The following is a 19,204-nucleotide window of genomic DNA, read 5'->3' on the forward strand; positions in this document are numbered from 1 at the left end:
ACCAATGAGTTAGGAGTATGTTCGGTACTATTTGAATATGATTATATCCTTTTTAAGATGACGATGAGCTGAGCTACCACCGATGCAGAATGCTCGAAGCGAGAGAAATCGAGTAGGGAAGGAGGCGAAGGTGTTTCATATAGACTGTAAACTGCGCGCTGCAAGCAAACACAATGTATTATCTATAACACGGTTACAAATTTGGAAAAATGTAGTGCTTTGACATACGGTTACACAACCGTAGAAACATAGTTACAAATGCAATCTAGGAGCATTCGGCCACCATGCAAACACGGTAAAAATATTTTCTTGTAACCAAAAAGGCCTCTCCAGTGCTCCTGTTTTAAGATTTGTCAAAAATAACTTATTCACAAACATCTTGCGCCTTACGAGACCGACTCAGTATGTGTAGTCGTTCAGCTACTTCCATCATCGTTGGTCGTTGATCCACATCAAGGCTAAGGCATTCCATGGCCATACATGCTAGACTGTCAAGAAGCTCCAAATCTTTTATTATTGCAATTTCCCCGTCGAAAAGCTCGGTCGCTTTTCTCTGTTTCTTATGGGCTTCAAGAAAGCTCTTTACCAAGCTGTTATTCTCAGAATGTAGGGCCCTCCTGCTGCTAATAACCTCTAGGATCACAACTCCAAAACTGTAGACATCACTTTTTTCGATGAGTAGGCCTTCTTGCAAATATACTGGATCCATATAATTCAGGTCGCCGATGACTGACCCAGTGTGTTCCTTATCTCTCACAATCAACCTAGATATGCTGAATTCTGAAATCTTGGGTACAAAGTCATCATCCAAGAGTATATTTGTTGGTTTGACATCACCGTGAAGAATTCTAATATTTGCTTTTGAGTGCATATAATCTAGACCATCTGCTGACTGTACAATGATACTTAAACGTGCATCCAAGTTTAGAACCTCCTTAGTGTTGTTGTTGTTATTGTTGTTGTTGTTGTGAAGAATGTCGTGGAGGCTACCCTGGGAGATAAACTCGTAGACCAGCATGGGGGCATCAACTTCCAGGCAACAATCAATGAGCCTAACAATATTCTTGTGGATGACTTGAGATTGGATGGTGACTTCATTAGCAAATTGTTCATTCTCTAGCACAGTACCATTAATTGGCTTCTTGATTGCAACTAATTTATTGTCCAGAAGGCCCTTGTAAACTTCACCAAAGCCACCTTTTCCAATTAAGTTGTTATTCTTTAAAATTGGCTTGAGCTCCTCCTTTTTGAAAAGTTTAATGACATTTGCCTTCTCTAATATAGGGCCACCGTTCTTTGTGAAAAATTATTTTGTCTTCTTTTTTTCTTTGTGAAGAATAACAAGAAATAGAACCGCCATGATAAGAGTACCACCTATGTCACCTAGCGGTGCAAGAAGGACATAATTTTTCTCTGCAAGAATGAGGATAATCCTCAGATCACGGGCCCAGTCCGCATTATTGCTACCAAATTACTATCAGGACTAAATTCATGATAAATTAATTTCAATCAATCAAATTACTAATGAACTCCCACTTAAATAAACATCCCTCAAGTTATCTAAGTGATACATGATCCAAATAAACTAATCCATGTCCAATCATCACGTGAGATGGGGTAGTCATCAATGGTGAACATCTCTATGTTGATCATATCTGCTATATGACTCATGTTCGACCTTTCGATCTGCAGTGTTCCGAGACCGTGCCTGTACATGCTAGGCTCGTCAAGTTTAACCCAAGTATTCTGCATGTGCAAAACTGTCTTGCACCCGTTGTCTATGAACGTAGAGTCCATCACACCCGATCATTACATGGTGTCTCAACACGACGAACTGTAGCAACGTTGCATACTCAGGGAGAACACTTTTACCTTCAAATTTAGTGAAGGGATCATCTTATAATGCTACCGCTGTACTAAGCATAATAAGATGCATAAAAGAGAAACATCACATGCAATCAAAATATGTGACATGATATGACCATCATCATCTCGTGCTTTTGATCTCCATCTCCAAAGCATCGTCATGATCTCCACCGTCACCGGCTCGACACCTTGATCTCTATCGTTGCGTCATGGTCGTCTCGCCAACTATTGCTTCTACAACTATTGCTAACGCATAGCGATAAAGTAAAGCAATTACATGGCGTTTGCATTTCATACAATAAAAAGACAATCATAAGGCTCCTGTCGGTTGCCCATAACTTACGAAGCATGATCATCTCATACAATAATATATATCACATCATGTCTTGACCATATCACATCACAACATACCCTGCAAAAACAAGTTAGACGTCCTCTACTTTGTTGTTGCAAGTTTTACATGGCTGCTACAAGCTTCTAGCAAGAACCGTTCTTACCTAAGGCAAAAACTACAACGGTGATTCGTCAAGTTTGCTGTATTAACCTTCTTCAAAGACCGGCCATAGTCAAATTCGATTCAACTAAAGTAGGAGAAACAGACACCCGCCAGCCATCTTTATGCAAAACTAGCTAGTTGCATGTCTGTCGGTGGAATCGGTCTCATGTGCGTGGACATGTAAGGTTGGTCTGGGCTGCTTCATCCCACAATACCGCCGAATCAAAATAAGATGTTGGTGGTAAGAAGTATGACTATCACCGCCCACAACTCTTTGTGTTCTACTCATGCATATCATCTACGCATAGACCTGGCTCATGATGCCATTGTTGGGAATCGTTGCATGGAAAACAATAAAAATTCTACGCACACACAATGATATATCCATGGAGATGCATAGCAACAAGGGGGAGAGTGTGTCTACGTACCCTCACAGACCGTAAGAGGAAGCGTTTCACAACGTGGTTGATGTAGTTGAACTTCTTCGCGCTTCAACCGATCAAGTACCGAACGCACGACACCTCTGCGTTCTGCACACGTTCAGCTCGGTGACGTCCCTCACCTTATTAATCCAGCAAGACGTCGAGGTAGTAGATGAGTTCCGTCAGCACGACGGCGTGGTGACGGTGATGGTGAAGTGATCTCCGTAGAGCTTCGCCTAAGCACTAGAAAATATGACCAAGGGTGTAAACGGTGGATGGGGGTGCCGCACACGACTAACAATTGTCTGGGGTGTGCTAGGCGACCCCCCTCCTCATATATATAGGTGGGAGGGAGAGAGGAGAGGCCAAGGGGAGCCCCAATTAGGTCCGAACTGTACTTGGGCTTCTGCCCTTGGCCGTGCCCCCCTGCCATGTTTGTCGGAGGGGGGAGGAAAGAGGGGGGAGAGGGAAGGAAGTGGGAATCCTAATCCACACTTACCTTTCCCTTCTCCCCTTTCCTTCTCTTCCTTAGGCCGGCCCATATGGGGGGGGCACCAGCCCCTTGTGGCCGATGCGTTTCCCCTCTTGGCCCATAAGGCCCATATCTTTTGTCGGGGGTGTCTGGAACCCCTTTCGGTGACCCGATAAGTACCCTGTACTCCCTGAAACACTTCCGGTGTCTGAATACCATCGCCCTATATATCAAATCTTTACCTCTTGACTATTTCAAGACTCCTCGTCATGTCCCTGATCTCATCCGGGACTCCGAACAACATGCGGTCACCAAATCACATAACTCATATAATACTATATCATCATCGAACTTTAAGAGTGCGGACCCTATGGGTTCGAGAACTATGTAGACATGACCGAGCCACCTCTCCGGTCAATAACCAATAGAGGAACCTGGATGCCCATATTGGATCCTACATATTTTACGAAGATCTTTGTCGGTCGAGCCGTTATGACAACATATGTAATTTCCTTTGTCCATCGGTATGTTACTTACCCGAGATTCGATTGTCGGTATCTTCATACCTAGTTCAATCTCGTTACCGGCAAGTCTCTTTACTCGTTCCGTAATACATCACCTCGTGACTAACTCCTTATAGTTTGCTTGCAAGCTTATGATGTGTATTACCGAGAGGGCCCAGAGATACCTATCCGATACTCGGAGTGACAAATCCTAATCTCGATCTATGCCAACTCAACAAACACCTTAGGAGATACATGTAGAGCATCTTTATAATCACCCAGATACGTTATGACGTTTGATAGCACACAAGGCATTCCTCCGGTATCCGGGAGTTGCATAATCTCATAGTCGAAAGAATATGTATTTGACATGAAAAACGCAATAGAAATAAAACTGAACGATCATTATGCTAAGCTAAACGGATGGGTCTTGTCCATCACATCATTATCCTAATGATGTGATCCCATGATCAAATGACAACACATGTCCATGGTTAGAAAACATTAACCATCTTTGATCAACGAGCTACTAGTAGAGGCTCACTAGGGACATGATATTTGTTTATGTATTCACACCTGTAATTAAGTTTCCGATCACAATTCTAGCATGAATAATAAACCTTTATCATGAATAAGGAAATATAAAATAACAACTTTATTATTGCCTCTAGTGCATATTTCCTTCAAGATTTACTCTTAATCCCGCATGGAGTCGTTGAGTTCGCTATAACCGAGCGTTTCCTTGCTGGGCCGCTGCTCCGGTGACTATTTTGGACGCCTGGTGTGAAATTGGGCCTAACGGGCTTCTACGAGTCTACTTCCGTGCAGCCACACCCCACGACGCTCCTCGTCACATGCGGAAGTTGTGAAGGTCCTGATAACACTATGGTCCATTTGGTGGGCTCGCCGGAAAGTGATTCACGAGCAACAATTTCAGAGTTCGCTATCGACGTTCTCCTTTATCCAGCGTTTTCTGTCAGAGCTTGAAGGGCTACCAGTCAAGAAGTCTAACCAGCCCAGCCAACCCCGTAGGCCTGCCCGGGGCGGCTGGCAAGCTCCTGCTGTGGGAAGTGCCAAAATTTATGTTGACGGAGGTATAGACAGAGAAGAACGGAAGGGAGCTGCAAGTGCAATTTGCCGTAATGTGAGCGGTACCTTCCTGGGTGCGTCCTCAATTGTTTTTGAAGGTCTTACACATCCATCGACACTTGAAGCCATTGCATGCAGTGAGGCAATGTAGCTAGCTCTTGATCTAAACCTCTCACGGTTACAAATTGCTACGGATTGTCTACAAGTGGTTCGCAACATCAAGGAGGATAACCCATGCCGTTATGCCGTAATCATCAAGGAGATTCTCGCGAAAAAGGCGTTGTTCCAGGAGGTGTCCATTAGTCATGAAAATCGAGCATGCAATATTGAAGCACATAGTCTAGTGAAAGCTGCTACTTCTCTGGAGAGTGGGCGCCATGTTTGGCTCACCTCACCCCCACCTATAGCTTGTATCCCTACAAACATTGTTTAAATAAAGTTATATGGTGTTCTCAAAAAAAAAAACACGACGCTCCTGTTTCTAGAAAAAAACAAGACGCTCCTCCTTTCGTCTCCCTCACAGTCCCACTCTCGCGGACGACCTACCTTCGCCAGCCATAGGTGTGCCGCCGCCGCCGCCATGCATGGTCTTCATCTCGCAGCCCCTTAACCGCCCTGTCGGAGCAGCGCCTCCGTCTACGCTTGCCCGCCACTGTCCTCCTTCTCCTGTATATTCCCTAAAGGCGTAGTGAGCATATTTTTCTCGAGCCGGCGACGGGCTCCATCCCCAAATCAGTGGCGCGCTACATCCCTGAAGCATGTGTCCGATTTTTCAGGCCATATCTGGAGTCCTCGGGTGTGCCGTCGCCAGATCCACCACGTCTAGCAACCAGCCGGAGGTACGTACAGACATCTGACCGTTTTCAATTGGGGCCTCTCGGTTGGGAGGGTTTCACGGCATGCGTCACTTCGAGGGGCTCGAATGGCTGTAAGACAGGTTCCTTCATGTGCAACTTCCAATTTATTCTACATCTGGCTTGTTTATTTATAGATCCTTTGTAGATGACATCCCGAAGTGAATAGGCGGGTGACAACGCTGCATGGTGAGGCGAATATCTTGCTAACGGGGGAGGCGAGGACGAGGCGGGAGGAGTGTGGGTGGTGTTGGCCGGTGACAACTACAACATCTACTTCTCTCCTATGTTGCGCTTCGTCTCGCAGCTCACCGGAGATGTTGTTCGTGACTTCCATACCCTCAGCCACCACCCTACATCTTCTCCAGGCAGTGGCGCAACAGCTTGCAGTCATTGTCATGCCCCATGCTATCCCGTCTACTGATCTTGATTCGAATTCAAGAGTAACTGTAAGTTAGACTCTCTCCTCAACACCATTACAGTTCACGTATTCAGTTTGAATCCTCTCAGCCCAACCTACACATGTCAAGTGGAGTATTGCGAGATGTTCCACATGTCTCCAGTTTGAATTATAACCATCCAGAAGATTAAAGAGACACTTTCTGTTAATAAAATTGCAGTTGAGCATTAAGTCATAGTTTGGAACTTCTTGGCATAAGACATGAAAAGGTAAACATATCCTGAATCTCTTCTATGATCTGCATATTCGGTTTGTGAGGTAGTGACAAAATATGTCCTTTAAGCTTTACATCAATTATCGCAGAATACTACATTTATTTTAAAAAAATTAGTCATGAAGGAGCCAGCCCTTGATCAAATACATGAACTTATCAAGATGCTTATACGAGGAATGCTCACAAATTACGTGCTGCATGACATAGATAATACTACATCAACCTTATTGGTTCTATGTAGTGTTTTTCAGTACCGTTGCAATCCGATAGTTTGCTTCTTCAGTTTGTGACCTTAACTATCATAACAATTATGTATTGGGTTCATGGAAGTTAAGATACTGGCATGTGTTTCCTTCTCAACAATGACCTTGCTACAGCATCATCGCAACTGTCACCTGTGGACTGACACCACTTCCTGTTGGCCATGGATCCACCATAATCTTTGCCTGCTCTATGGGCCACCAATGTTCTTCCTGGTTTAATTATGTGGTTTGTTCTGTGAGGATTTTGTTGTAGCTAGGTTCCATAATTGCTGTCAGAAGAGTTTCAGTTTCGTCTCAGTTTTTGGGAGAGCTGGTAGAGATCTCCCCCTTCTTTTGATTATGTCAATTGATTTGCTTACTGCTATCAGCAAATTACCTAGAAATTCTTAATTAGGGCATTGCCGATGTTCTGAACTTCTGATACATGTACGCATCAGAGCAAGCGAGAACTGAATCCTCCATTTTCTTGGTACATGTATGATGCTTTCCTGCCTTGGTGCCAAATTTTTGCATGCGTCTTAACCATGGTTTTCAATTTCAGTTTCAACAAAATTTCAGCACCAACTGAAATCACTGAAATTCAGTTATTTCAGTTTGCATTTTAGGCAAAAGTCCGAAATATTCATTTGAATTTAATTAAATATTTGGAATTTTCAAAAAACATATTTTAAAAAATATTTGATTCCTGTGTACTACTGAATTTGCTGAAATATTTTGACCGAAACGTAATATTTCAGTGTTTACTGAAATTAATGAAATTCAGTGAATTTCAGTGAAATCTCACTGAAAGTGAAAACCATGGTCTTAACATATAATGGTAAGTTGTACCAACTAGATGTATTCCATCAATTCATAGTGTTGCCTTCATCGAAGCTCGTTCGGAAGCAAAATGTTTGATTTTCTTTCTGAGGTAGATGGATGTTTGTTTTATGGATGCCAATGCTGAAGTGATACATCCTTCATAGTGCTACTAGCTAGCTGGTTCCAGAAGTGAGTGTTTTGCTGTTTTGGTAGTCTGATCCATTTGCTGTGCTTGCAAATATCTTCTGTACAATCTTTGTCATTTGAATGGCTAGCTTTTGATTGCTTTTGTAGGGAAACAACATCCAATCAGGTTCCACTTTTGTCGAAATAGTTTCCAGGTCAAGAACATGTATTTATCTTCCTGAAAGGAAAATTGTAACTTAACTTACCAATACAAAAAGGCAGTGTTTTCATTGGCACATTAATTCTTATCAAAGGCTTGTAGTGGTTTTTCCTTTTTCCACCCTAAATTTGACCTTGCATCTATGTTTTAATTTAGATATCAAAACAAAGTTGGCTTATACAAAATTGCAATGACCTTACTACATACTGAGCAGGTAATAGCAATTGGCACATATGAAGCCATAAAAAAGTTACCATAAGTTATCTGTGCTATACAACAATCCAGATGAAATATGATAAGAAGAAGTTCTCATGCAAAAACTATACGTGGTAATTGTATTTAAAATATATGATAAACCAATTACCAGAGTGCACACTCACGTATGCTTACTAGTACTACGCATTGAATACAATTCCCACATTGTCTTACATTACCATATGTACACTCTATTTTACTGCACCGTAATTGTTTTAGCCCCATTACCATATGTATGAATACAGTTTACCGTGCTAATTAGTTTGTCAGGGCGGTGCATGCAATCCATTACTATATTAGCTAAGTCTTTTACTACCATAAGCGTCAGAGTGCTGCGGCCGTGTATGGTAACGAGAATTTAATCCATTACTATATTGTGTACTATTCATTACTATCATTTACTGAACCATAGCTGACGTCGGACAGGTGGCTAGTCGAGCGGGGCATAAGCAACCAGCGCGTACGGTTAGGAGTTTAGCGCCACCGTTTTTATATGAAATGTACTTAATCTTGTGGGGAAAGAAATGTGACATATGATTAAATAGAAATGTGACAATCTTGATCTCTGGACGGATTAAATAGGAGTTTTACGCTCCGGCACAGTTTAGCGCCACCACTATTTGGTATGCACCAGTTTTTGTTTCCACCCCGTACCGAAATGAGCTTTATCCGGTGGGGAAATAAATGTGACATACTAATGTTTTCCTCACGCAAAGGTGTGCATACGTACCTTGCCAACAAAATGAATTATGCATTGCTAATTTTGTTCGCATGAATTAACTTAGGATCCACCAACAAATTCTGGGTTTTACTTAACATTCAGAAAGCTTCCAATTTTATGAACAGATCCTGATGACACTCTTGGAAGATGGAAGAAAGCTAATTGTAACGTGTCAGCATGTATAATATATACAAAGCCCACAAGCCACTCATGCAGATGGGGTGATGGATAGCTGGGGTTTTATGTCCGTTCTTTGCACCCCATTGCATTTTCCTTGCTATATGTATACTGTATATGGACAAAGGATGTAGCTAATTTTGTCGATATGGTAACCATGTATGCTAACTTTTTAGTAGTTAGACTAACAAACTATGAGTTGTAATCACAAAGTTGCCAAGCATGACAAAATACCTCACGGGGCTAGATCGAGAACGGAGGCGTGCAAGCAAACGCCGCTGGCACCAGGCGCAAGCCACCCACGGAGATCATGAACACCTCTTTATCTTTCTCTCGCTATATAAGCCGTCCAGAGATCAAGATTGTAGCTACCCATATAGACAGCTGATTAAGATAGTACTAAATTGAAACAATGTGGATGAAGACCGTGTTCTGGGGGCTCCTAGTATTCATGCTCGTGGCGACAACAATGGCGGTCGAGTATGGTGCAAGGAGCCATAACAGTGGTCCTTGGAGTTGGTGCGATCCGGCGACGGGCTACAAGGTGAGCGCACTCACGGGCTGCCGGGCAATGGTGAAGCTCCAGTGTGTGGGCAGTCAGGTGCCCGAGGCTGTCCTAAGAGATTGCTGCCAGCAGCTGGCCGACATCAACAACGAATGGTGCAGGTGCGGGGACCTCAGCAGCATGTTGCGTAGTGTTTATCAGGAGCTCGGCGTGCGTGAGGGGAAGGAGGTGCTCCCAGGTTGCCGGAAGGAGGTGATGAAGCTCACGGCGGCGAGCGTGCCTGAGGTCTGCAAGGTGCCCATTCCCAACCCGTCGGGAGACAGAGCAGGTGTCTGCTACTGGGCCGCGTATCCGGACGTCTAGTCAAGCGAATCTGCATCTTAATTGGTGCGGTGCGTGCGCACAAGATAAATAAAATTAAGTAATGGTGCGGTGCGTGCGCACAAGATAAATAAAATTAAGTAATGGTGTATGTGCCTCTGCGAGATGCATGGGTCATGAATAAATGTGAACTTTGTTTCCTGTTGATGGATTACACTAGTATCTCAGATTTGTACCTTACCAATCACGCATGCCCTCTTATCCTTGTTCTGAAGCCTTAATTTGGCTATACGTACTGCGGCGAGATGTTGTTGTAAGAACATTAGCAAGTCGAGAGAAAGAGAGAGAGTAAATTGCTAGCACATCCCCAGGGTCTCATTATGGACGCTCTATCCTGTGACACCGTCACAATACAGCACACCAGCCACCCGAGCACTGGAACATGACGTCCGCTCCCCCCTTGTTCCCATGCTATTATGTTGGCATTGGTTATATCGTGTGTCCATCCTGCATTTTATGAGAGATCTAGTATACAAGAGTCCTAATAAGACACTACATCATATCGTGTCTACACACTATACGATTCCAAGTTCAACTATAATTTACCTTATACAATAATATTCGACACAACTCTAACAAATTCCACCTTGCGGAATATTCTTCAACATCTTGGAATCATCTCCGAGGAATTCTAGAGCAACCATTGAAACAGAATCACTCCACTTTTGGTAAGTGAATCCCGCAGAAAAGAAGCAAGCTTGAATATCACCCAAGATGTCAAGAATGCTAATTTCCTGTGAATATGTATATCAGGCACGTCAAGCTTCAAACAGAATATGTAGGTGTCATTGACAGAGTCCCAATACATGGAATTCGTAACATCTCACACAGAAGAAGAAGCTCCTTGGAAACTGCCCCTCTTCCGGGAGCCAGTAGCCATTGAAATTTCACTTGAGCTGGTACAGTGGAGTGCAATACCATTCATGAAGCCGCTACAAATTCAGCACAGCCACAGGTTCATCCAGTGGACCCCGTAGACATATAGATAGCATTTCTTATCCTTTCCCAACAAATCTAGTATAGCCGCTAGCGAACTGAATGTATCCTCTGTTTTTTGAGTCAATGTTCTACCATGTCTCAAGTTAAAATATGTTTGGCCGCAATATTATAGAGGTGCAGCAAAGCATGATAAAAAATTCTACCCCCTTTTCACTACTAGGAAAAAGGCTACTAGTAGCGCGGGTAATTGACTACTAGTAGCGCGGGTACCTGCGCTACTAGTATCGTGCTACAGCTAAAAGTTAATAGTAGCGCAGGGTAAACCCACGCTACTACTAACATTTTACTAGTAGCGCGGATGTCACACGCGCTACTACTAACGAAATAGCAGTAGCGCGTCTAGAACACCAGGCGCTACTAGTATCCTAAATACTAGTAGCACACAATTTTTTCCCACGCTACTAGTAATGAATTAGTAATTAAAAAAATAATAACATAAAATGCTGCAGTACAGAAAATAGTCTAGGCAAGCATGTGCTACATCATATTTGGATCTGAATCTGACACTCATTGACGCTACTCAGTCAGGATTTTGGAGTGTATTGTGAAGAACGTTAATTACAACTCAAATCATTAATGGTAACTACACTTAAGAGGACACCTTTCAAGGCTGCCCATATGTTGGCACAATGTGGCCGTGGTCCTCATGATACAGAAAATGTGAAGTAATAGATCATACTATTTCAATGCTGTGATTGAGATAATACTATAGTGCAAGAACGTGGCAGTGGTCTTCGGTGCTTGTGATTACGATCATTGTCGTCATTGCCACTAGTTTCAAAGTTTTCAGTATCTCTAGTAGCTTCCGGATCGGTGGAACTACTTTCTTCCTTTGGTGAAGGAACTTCTGTTTTGCCAACATCCAATGCTTGAGCTATTAATCCTTAGTGCATCTTCACGATAAGCAAATTCGCTGGAAAAAAGTCAACTTGGCATCTAGATTTTATCCATTGCCCTGAGTCCCTGACCATGTTCAAGAAACACTAAATTTAGAACATTACTATTGTAAATACATGAGACATAAAATCCTATGACCATCGACAGAAAAGATATACAGTTAAATACATGGGGCATAAAATCCTATGACCATCGACAGAAAAGATATTCAATTAAACTTAGGTCTCGCTGGGAAGGGCCCTATGAGACAGGCATTGTAAGTACACAGATATTTCAGTTACAAACAGATATCCAGTTAAAAAGTGACAAATAACTGAATGAAACTCAGACTATATATTTCAGTTACAAACAATATTTCAGCTTAGTAATGGAGTGTATAAATCAGACTAGATAGATAACACTACTGAAGCTTACAAGCAAATACATGGGGCATACAAAGATGAAGAACATGCAGTCCTTCAAGTAAATATGAAGACAAAATGAATGATTTACTTGTTATTCTATTTGACCCCAGTATTTGTCATGCATACAAAATACATATGTGTATTCGACAAAATCTGTAGCTATGCATTATAGTTGCTATCAAAAAGACATTGTAAACCTATCTTGGTTGTAAATTACTGTGATGTAAGATGCCACCAAAAAATGTATCTCCATCTTGAAATTTAGATTTTTATTGACACTATACATAGGTCAGACAAAACACTACAATTCAAGCAAAAAACAGTAGCTTTGCTTAAGAACACGATACTGAGTACTTGCAATTTATCTTAAAATTTCAGGATCAAGAAGCTGAAGGAAAGAAAGGCGAAGTAAGAATGCGAGGATGAGTCATACCTGCAAGATGAAGAGCATGCATCCCTTCATGTAAGCCAAAAATAGCTTCTTGTGAAAAAGAAAACAAAGATCAGGTTGTTGTATCTAAATGGTTTGTAAAATATTGTATTTACAGAATGGGATGTACACATTTACTGAACTTCTTTAGAATGGGGCACAAAACTGATAAGAATACAAAAATATTCAGGTAAACTAGAAGTGACACATTACTGAAAATTACAGCCCAAAACCACTTTAAATTCAGGCAACCAAAAAGAGAAGGAATGCACATTAAATTGCAGTGCATATTTTCAGTCTAAATATTTTCAGTTCAGTAACAATGATTTGGACTGTAGTTTCAGTCTTATATTAGTCTATCTTACACTGAAATTTTACATTGCAAACACTAGCATTACAAAGGGAATTCACTGAAAGTACATAGGGATTTACAGTGTAAGTATGAATATTAGATTGACTGAACTTATTCTTTGCACAAGTGAGAAATCTGAAACCCTTCTTGTACTTGTGGTGCTGCTACTAGTACAACCTAAGCACTAACAACAACTGAGCAAGAAATATAGTGCAGGACGAAATTCTGCCGTTGCCGGACGGCGAGGCTGAGCAGCAGGTGGCGGATGCGAGCGCCGGACGCGGACGGGGAGAGCAGAGTCACTTGGAGTGAGTGTACTTGTGTCTTGCTTGACTTGACCGATGAATCACATGTCACTACGTACGTACTAGTTTTGCTTGACTTGACCGACTAAAGTCTTAAACTATGATTAGCATCCACTGACCCGGCAAAAAGGAGATTAGCCTCTAATGATGATGATACGTATGCTAGTACTTGAAGCAGGCAAAAGTATATGGGAAAGAGACGCATTGGATGCCCTGCTCTGCTCTTGCTGGACCAGATGCATTCGTTCAATGTGGGTTAGTGAGAGAGCACTAAACAAGCCTCTAATGAGGTGAAGAGAGAAATGATATGGGCATAAACACAAGCAGCTCGCGGGCACGCGGACGAGAGCTTCACTTGGTCCTTGCCCGCCGCTCGGTTCGGTGTCTCCTCGCCGTCCGCTATCCTCGTACCAAACACATCCATCCATGGCTTCAACTACCCGCACACAACCACACCAACACACACACGCATCAGATCCGGGGAAGAAGAAGAAGATGCTACTTTTGGAGGGGATCAATCGGCGTTAGAGGTTGGACGCCGTAGCTAGGGATGGAAGGAGGAGTCGTCCCCCTCTGCTGGTGCCTCGTAGTGGAGAAGGAGGGAGCTCCTGCCGGCGGTGCACCTCTGGTGGTCGTCGCAGCCCGACCACGGTGGCGCGCGAAAGGAGGCTCCTCCAAAGCGGCCGGCGAGAAGACGAGCTTTTTTTTCTTTGAGGGGTGAAAAACAGTTTATTCATCACCATAATCCACATGAAGTGGGGTACATGAAGGGTCATGGGGTTTCCATATGTGGCGTCCCGGACCCTGCGAAAGAGCAAATTTAGCTAATCTATGTGCCTCATAGTTTACGGCACGACCCTCCCAAACAACATTGCAATTAAACGTAGTAGCACTGAGTTTTATTTCGCTGATGATAGTACCATATCGCCCTCTTGAATGTCTGAGACAACTTGTTTGCAGTCTGAGGCAATGATGAGCTGGGGGAGGTGGAAGGAGACGCGTCCCTGTCGCCGTTGTTTGGGGCCGGAGGAGGCATCTGCGGTGTGGGCAAGATAAGTTTGCTGTAGCGTGGGCCACGGGTGCTTCACTACTGCTAAACTAAAGTGGGGTACATTAGCTGATCCCGTCAATTTATAGCCTCTACTATTAAAGGAGAATCAAACGTCGTGATGGTTCGACCTCCCTCGACCCCGCAACAAAAAATAGCAGAGAGAAAACCCACGTTCGACAGCGAAAAAAGTGTTAAACAAGTGTTAATTAAGCATTTGAAAAAAAGTTAAACAAGTGTTTGAAATTTTTCAATCAAGCATTGGAAAATGTTAAATGTTTATAGACCAAATGTGACCATGTATTAAAAAAATGTTAATCTTGCATTGAAAATATTGATAAAGCATTTGAAAAATGTTACATGTGTATAAAAATATGTTGACAATGTATTAAAGAAATGTAAATCTTGTATTTGAAAATTAAATATTAATCAAGCATTTCAGAACAAATGTTAAATGTATTTAGAAAAATGTTAACCATGTAATAAGAAATGTTAATATCATATTAGAAAAAATATTAATCAAGTTTCTTTACATGTGTATAAAAAATTTTGACCATGTACTTAAAAATATTAAATTTGTATTTAAAAAATGCTAAACCTTTATTAAAATATATTATATATTTACCAGAAATGTACAATGTGTACCGAAAAAATTTGACATAAAAGTTATTACATCTTAAAAAATGCCAATCATGTATTGAAAATAGTAGAAGTGTTCATACAACTTTTTTCTGATGTATACAAAAAATGTTGAATATGTGTTGAAAACCTAGAAAAACCACGAAAAGAAAAGGAAACAAAGGAAGATTTTTTTTTTGAAGAAAACCGAGAAAGAAACAAAAAAATAGAAGAAATGAAAAAAAAACAATTGAAAGCGGAGGAAAAAATGACGAAATCAGATGAAAAGTAAAAAAATAAAGAAACCCCTGAAAATAAAAAACAGGTAAGAACCATTATTAATAAAGTAAACCATCAAGAAAATAATGAAAAAAATAGACCTACAGAAAAAGATAAAGAAAATGAAGAAACTGGTGAAAATGTCCGCATCAAAACTACAATGAAAACTTAACTGTGACGTTCGAATGAACCAGAGAAACGTCTCCTCACAAAAAAACAGAAAAAATGGACCGGCCCGAGAGCTATCCCCTTCAGCGGAGAGTTGCTTCCATCACTGTTAAATTGAGGTACCTCCGTTCCAAAATATAAGTCTTTGTAGAGATTTCATTATGAACCACATACGGATGTATATAGATGCATTTAAAGTGTAGATTCATTCATTTTGCTCCGTATATAGTCAACCTAGTGAAATCTCTACAAAGGCTTATATTTAGGAACGGAGGGAGTAGCTCTCACGCAATGTGGTCGTCGATACCTCGATCTTCAGAGCACTTTACACATGGGCCGGCGGGCCAGTGCCAGAAACCGCACAGTATTGGCCTTTTAGAAACGACTTTTCAACTGGTTTAGAAAATTAATTTTATTTTATCAAGTTTATCCATAAAATTCTTTATCTTGTATTTAAAAAATATTCATCTTAGATTAAAATGTTTATGTTGTACTCAAATTTGTTGAGCATGCATTAAATATATTCATCCCATATTGAAAAATGTTAATTGTGTAACTGATTGTTTTATTCATTAAATGTTTTTGTCTATTAGAATTTTTATATTGTGTTTTAGAGCTTCATCGTGAATTAGTATCCATTATATTTCAATTTGTTCGCCATGTACTAAAACATCTTTACTAAATATTCATCATGCACTTCAAAAATTTCATCGGTTACTAAAATATGCCCATCGTGCATTAAAATATTTTTTGTATATTTAGAACATGTTCATCTTGTATTTTACAAAAAATCATCATGTACAAAACAATTTTCATCATGTATTAAAAAATGATCATCGTGTATTTTAAACACATACAAAGTTAGAAGGGTTCACGGTTTTTAAAAATAATCCAATTCTTCTAACAAAAAAAAACCAGAAACTATGAAAAAATAAAATAAAAATGGGAGCACCAATAACATGAAAGCAAAAAAAGGAAACAAATCATAAATAGCTGGAAGAATAAAAGTAGGAAAAGAAAAATAAACAGAAGCTGAGCTGCACCACAGAAACAACGAAAACAAGAACAAAGAAATAAAACATGAGTGAAACCGCACACTGAACCGAATTTCCGTATGAAAAACGCTCTATGATGTGCTGTTAATGGGGGGGATACTGCAGTCGAGAAGTATGGTTCCATCGGGAAATCCTAATTGGCGCCCACCGCGCCGGTTTGGCTCTTCCTTTTGTTCCCCCTCGCTGGCACTCAGTTATTTCACGTACAGGTCGCTCTTTCTCAAAACAAAACAAAAATACCGTACAGATCACTCGTTCCCCGACCAAGCCTCAGTCAATGAAGTTGACCTTTGATTGCATGATTGTTGAATTTCGGAAATATTCACAAAATTTGCAAAAAATATTCAAAGATGTTGAAAAACTCTCACGAATTTTTTTTTGTGACTTTGGAAAATTTCAAAAAACTTGAAATAAGTTCATAAATTTGAAGAAAAATTGACAAAATAAAAGAAGATCATGAATTTGAGAAACGTTAATAGGTTTTGAGAAAAAAGTTTACAAACTTATGAAAAATTTATCTAGTTTGAAAGAACTTAATAAAAGTTCAAATACACTCATCGATTTCGGAATATGAAAAAGAGTTCATTAGTTTAGGAAAAAGTTCATCAATTTGAAATTTTCATCGATTTTTAAAAAGTACAGACATTTGAAAAAAAAAGTTGTCCATTTTTCAAATTCATCAATTTTGAAAAACATAATTCACATATTAGAAAAATATTTCATTTATTTTTGAAAAGGCTCATGGATTTTCAGAATAATCATTTACCAACTTTAGGATAAAGTTCACGAATTTGAAAATCAATTAATGTGTTTTGAGAAAATGTTCACAGATTTCGATTAAAAAATGCACAAACTTGTAGAATAGTCCACATGTTGAAAAACTTCAAAAATTTATGAAATGGACGAATTTTCAAAAATAAAATAAAAATGGAAAAATGGAAAACTATAAAATTTGAGGAAAAAATGGCCAGAAAAAAACCGATAAGATAATACCGGAACAGGAAAACCAATGAGTCTTTCTAGCTTTATTGAAGAAGAGACAAAAGAAAAAAAAATATGTCAACAACTAATGTGCCCTGTTGGTTAGCACTGTTTATGCTGTTCCTAGGGGTCTTGTGTTAGAATTAGCTATTTTTCCCATCTGTCTTGTTCTCTCGCCCCCACTCTTTTATTTTTTTTCTAGCTCTCTGCTGGAAAAAAAAGTAAAAAAAACACGGAAAAAATGGCTACTAATTTTTCACCAATAAAAAAATTCTTGAATCTGAAAAACATTTGGTTTTTCAGTAATATAAATTGCATAATTTTTCTAAAATTTTATTGAATTTTTAAAAATGTATTCATTCATTTTACAAATGTTCATGATTTGAAAATGGAAATGAAAAAGGAGAAATGAAGAAGACAAAGAAAAATTGGTGGAAAAGATATAAAAGTAAGATGAAAAAGGAAAACAAAACCCAGGAAACAGACTGAGAAGCACATCAATACCTTGTAGAACAATTCTAAAATAAGGAAAATATGCCCCCTACATGGGCCTGCCCATTTACGGCCCAGGTGAACCTAACGATGTATTCCGTGTCTTAAGCTGAAAATATGTTTTTCCGTTTAGGTTCCACAGAGGAAAGCCAGGAGTCTGATCCCCGTTGACTGGCTATGTGGCCTTGCGTCTATTCTGGATCGGATAAGTTCGTTTTGCATATTTTTCCATGCAGTTTAACATTTGCACATACCAACATTTTTCCCCCTGATTTTGTATATATTTTCCATGTCATGGCTATCCTCATTCCAGCGAAACAGTGCAGCTGCAGATTTGACATGTGTCTACATTTTTCCTTACCCTACATATATAGTTTGTTGAAATGTATACTATCTTCATAACTCAGATCTCCATGAAGATTAGGGACTTCAGCACAACCAACTTACTAGCTGATTATAATTTTCAAAAGTTGTAGGTATGCATGTGTAACAAAAAAAAAACGACTTCGATGGTGATTCAAGAAAGTTAGGTTTTTTTTTACAAAGGAAATATATTAATATCATGGAGATATCAATTAAATCTAGCCTCTTCAACAACAAAATGTTCTGAAGACATTACGGATGCACACAACACAAAAACAAAAAGAAGAAGAAGAAGAAGAAGAAGAAGAAGAAGAAGAAGAAGAAGAAAGATATTAAATTATCCAGCCTTTGCAGGACCTCTTTTTCGAGTTGCAAAATACAAGCATATTGAGAACCACAAAACCAGCTATTCTCCAATGGAGAGCAACTTGCCTTTCCAACTTCTCAACCATTTCTCTAAGAGCTCTTCTACATGTTTTCACTCCACAATAGTGAGACGTCGATAATGGATCAGAATTCCCAAAAAATCAATAGAGAATTGTCCTTGTGCATAACCAAGCAGGTCAGCATATTCAGTAGCCGCCCCACTGGCTTCTCCAAAGAAAAACAATTCATTTTTATGGAAGTTAATTTTAAAGCCCAATATATGCTCAAAAGCAGAAAACAAGAGTTTCAGATTTCGAGCCTTATCTAGGTCGTGTTCCATAAAAAAAATCTTATGATCGGCATATTACAAAATACAGAGGCTATCATCCATAAGGTTTCTGCAATATGACTGTTTTGCCTCGCGTGATACTTTTTTTTAGGTGTAACTAGGACTTTATTCAAAGTTCAAAATGTTTGGAATACAAATGATGTCCGAGACAGTCCCTAGCCACACATGTCGACCAACGTCAAGAGTTGACGCAGCCTTTGCTAATCTATGAGCCTCACTATTACATTCCCTTGATTCATGGCGGAAGATAACATCCTCAAATTCACTCCTACG

General features: G+C 40.1%; 2 protein-coding genes across 2 annotated transcripts; one reads left to right on the plus strand and one right to left on the minus strand.

Annotated features, from left to right (window-relative positions):
• Positions 1–364: 364 nt before the first annotated feature.
• On the minus strand, positions 365–3,475 carry LOC123146428 (wall-associated receptor kinase 4-like). The gene is made up of 2 exons (XM_044566074.1): positions 3,284–3,475; positions 365–1,294 (listed from the first exon to the last, which is right to left on the minus strand). The coding sequence occupies exons 1-2, from the start codon at positions 3,473–3,475 to the stop codon at positions 365–367; spliced, it is 1,122 nt and encodes a 373-aa protein (XP_044422009.1).
• Positions 3,476–9,309: 5,834 nt separating this feature from the next.
• Positions 9,310–9,991, plus strand: LOC542981 (alpha-amylase inhibitor 0.28-like). Its single transcript, NM_001405456.1, has one exon. It carries the CDS (start codon positions 9,352–9,354, stop codon positions 9,805–9,807), a length of 456 nt encoding a protein of 151 aa, NP_001392385.1. The 5' UTR covers positions 9,310–9,351; the 3' UTR covers positions 9,808–9,991.
• Positions 9,992–19,204: the final 9,213 nt, after the last annotated feature.

Source organism: Triticum aestivum, chromosome 6D (genome assembly GCF_018294505.1).
Source record: "Triticum aestivum cultivar Chinese Spring chromosome 6D, IWGSC CS RefSeq v2.1, whole genome shotgun sequence".
Taxonomy (NCBI): Eukaryota; Viridiplantae; Streptophyta; class Magnoliopsida; order Poales; family Poaceae; genus Triticum; species Triticum aestivum.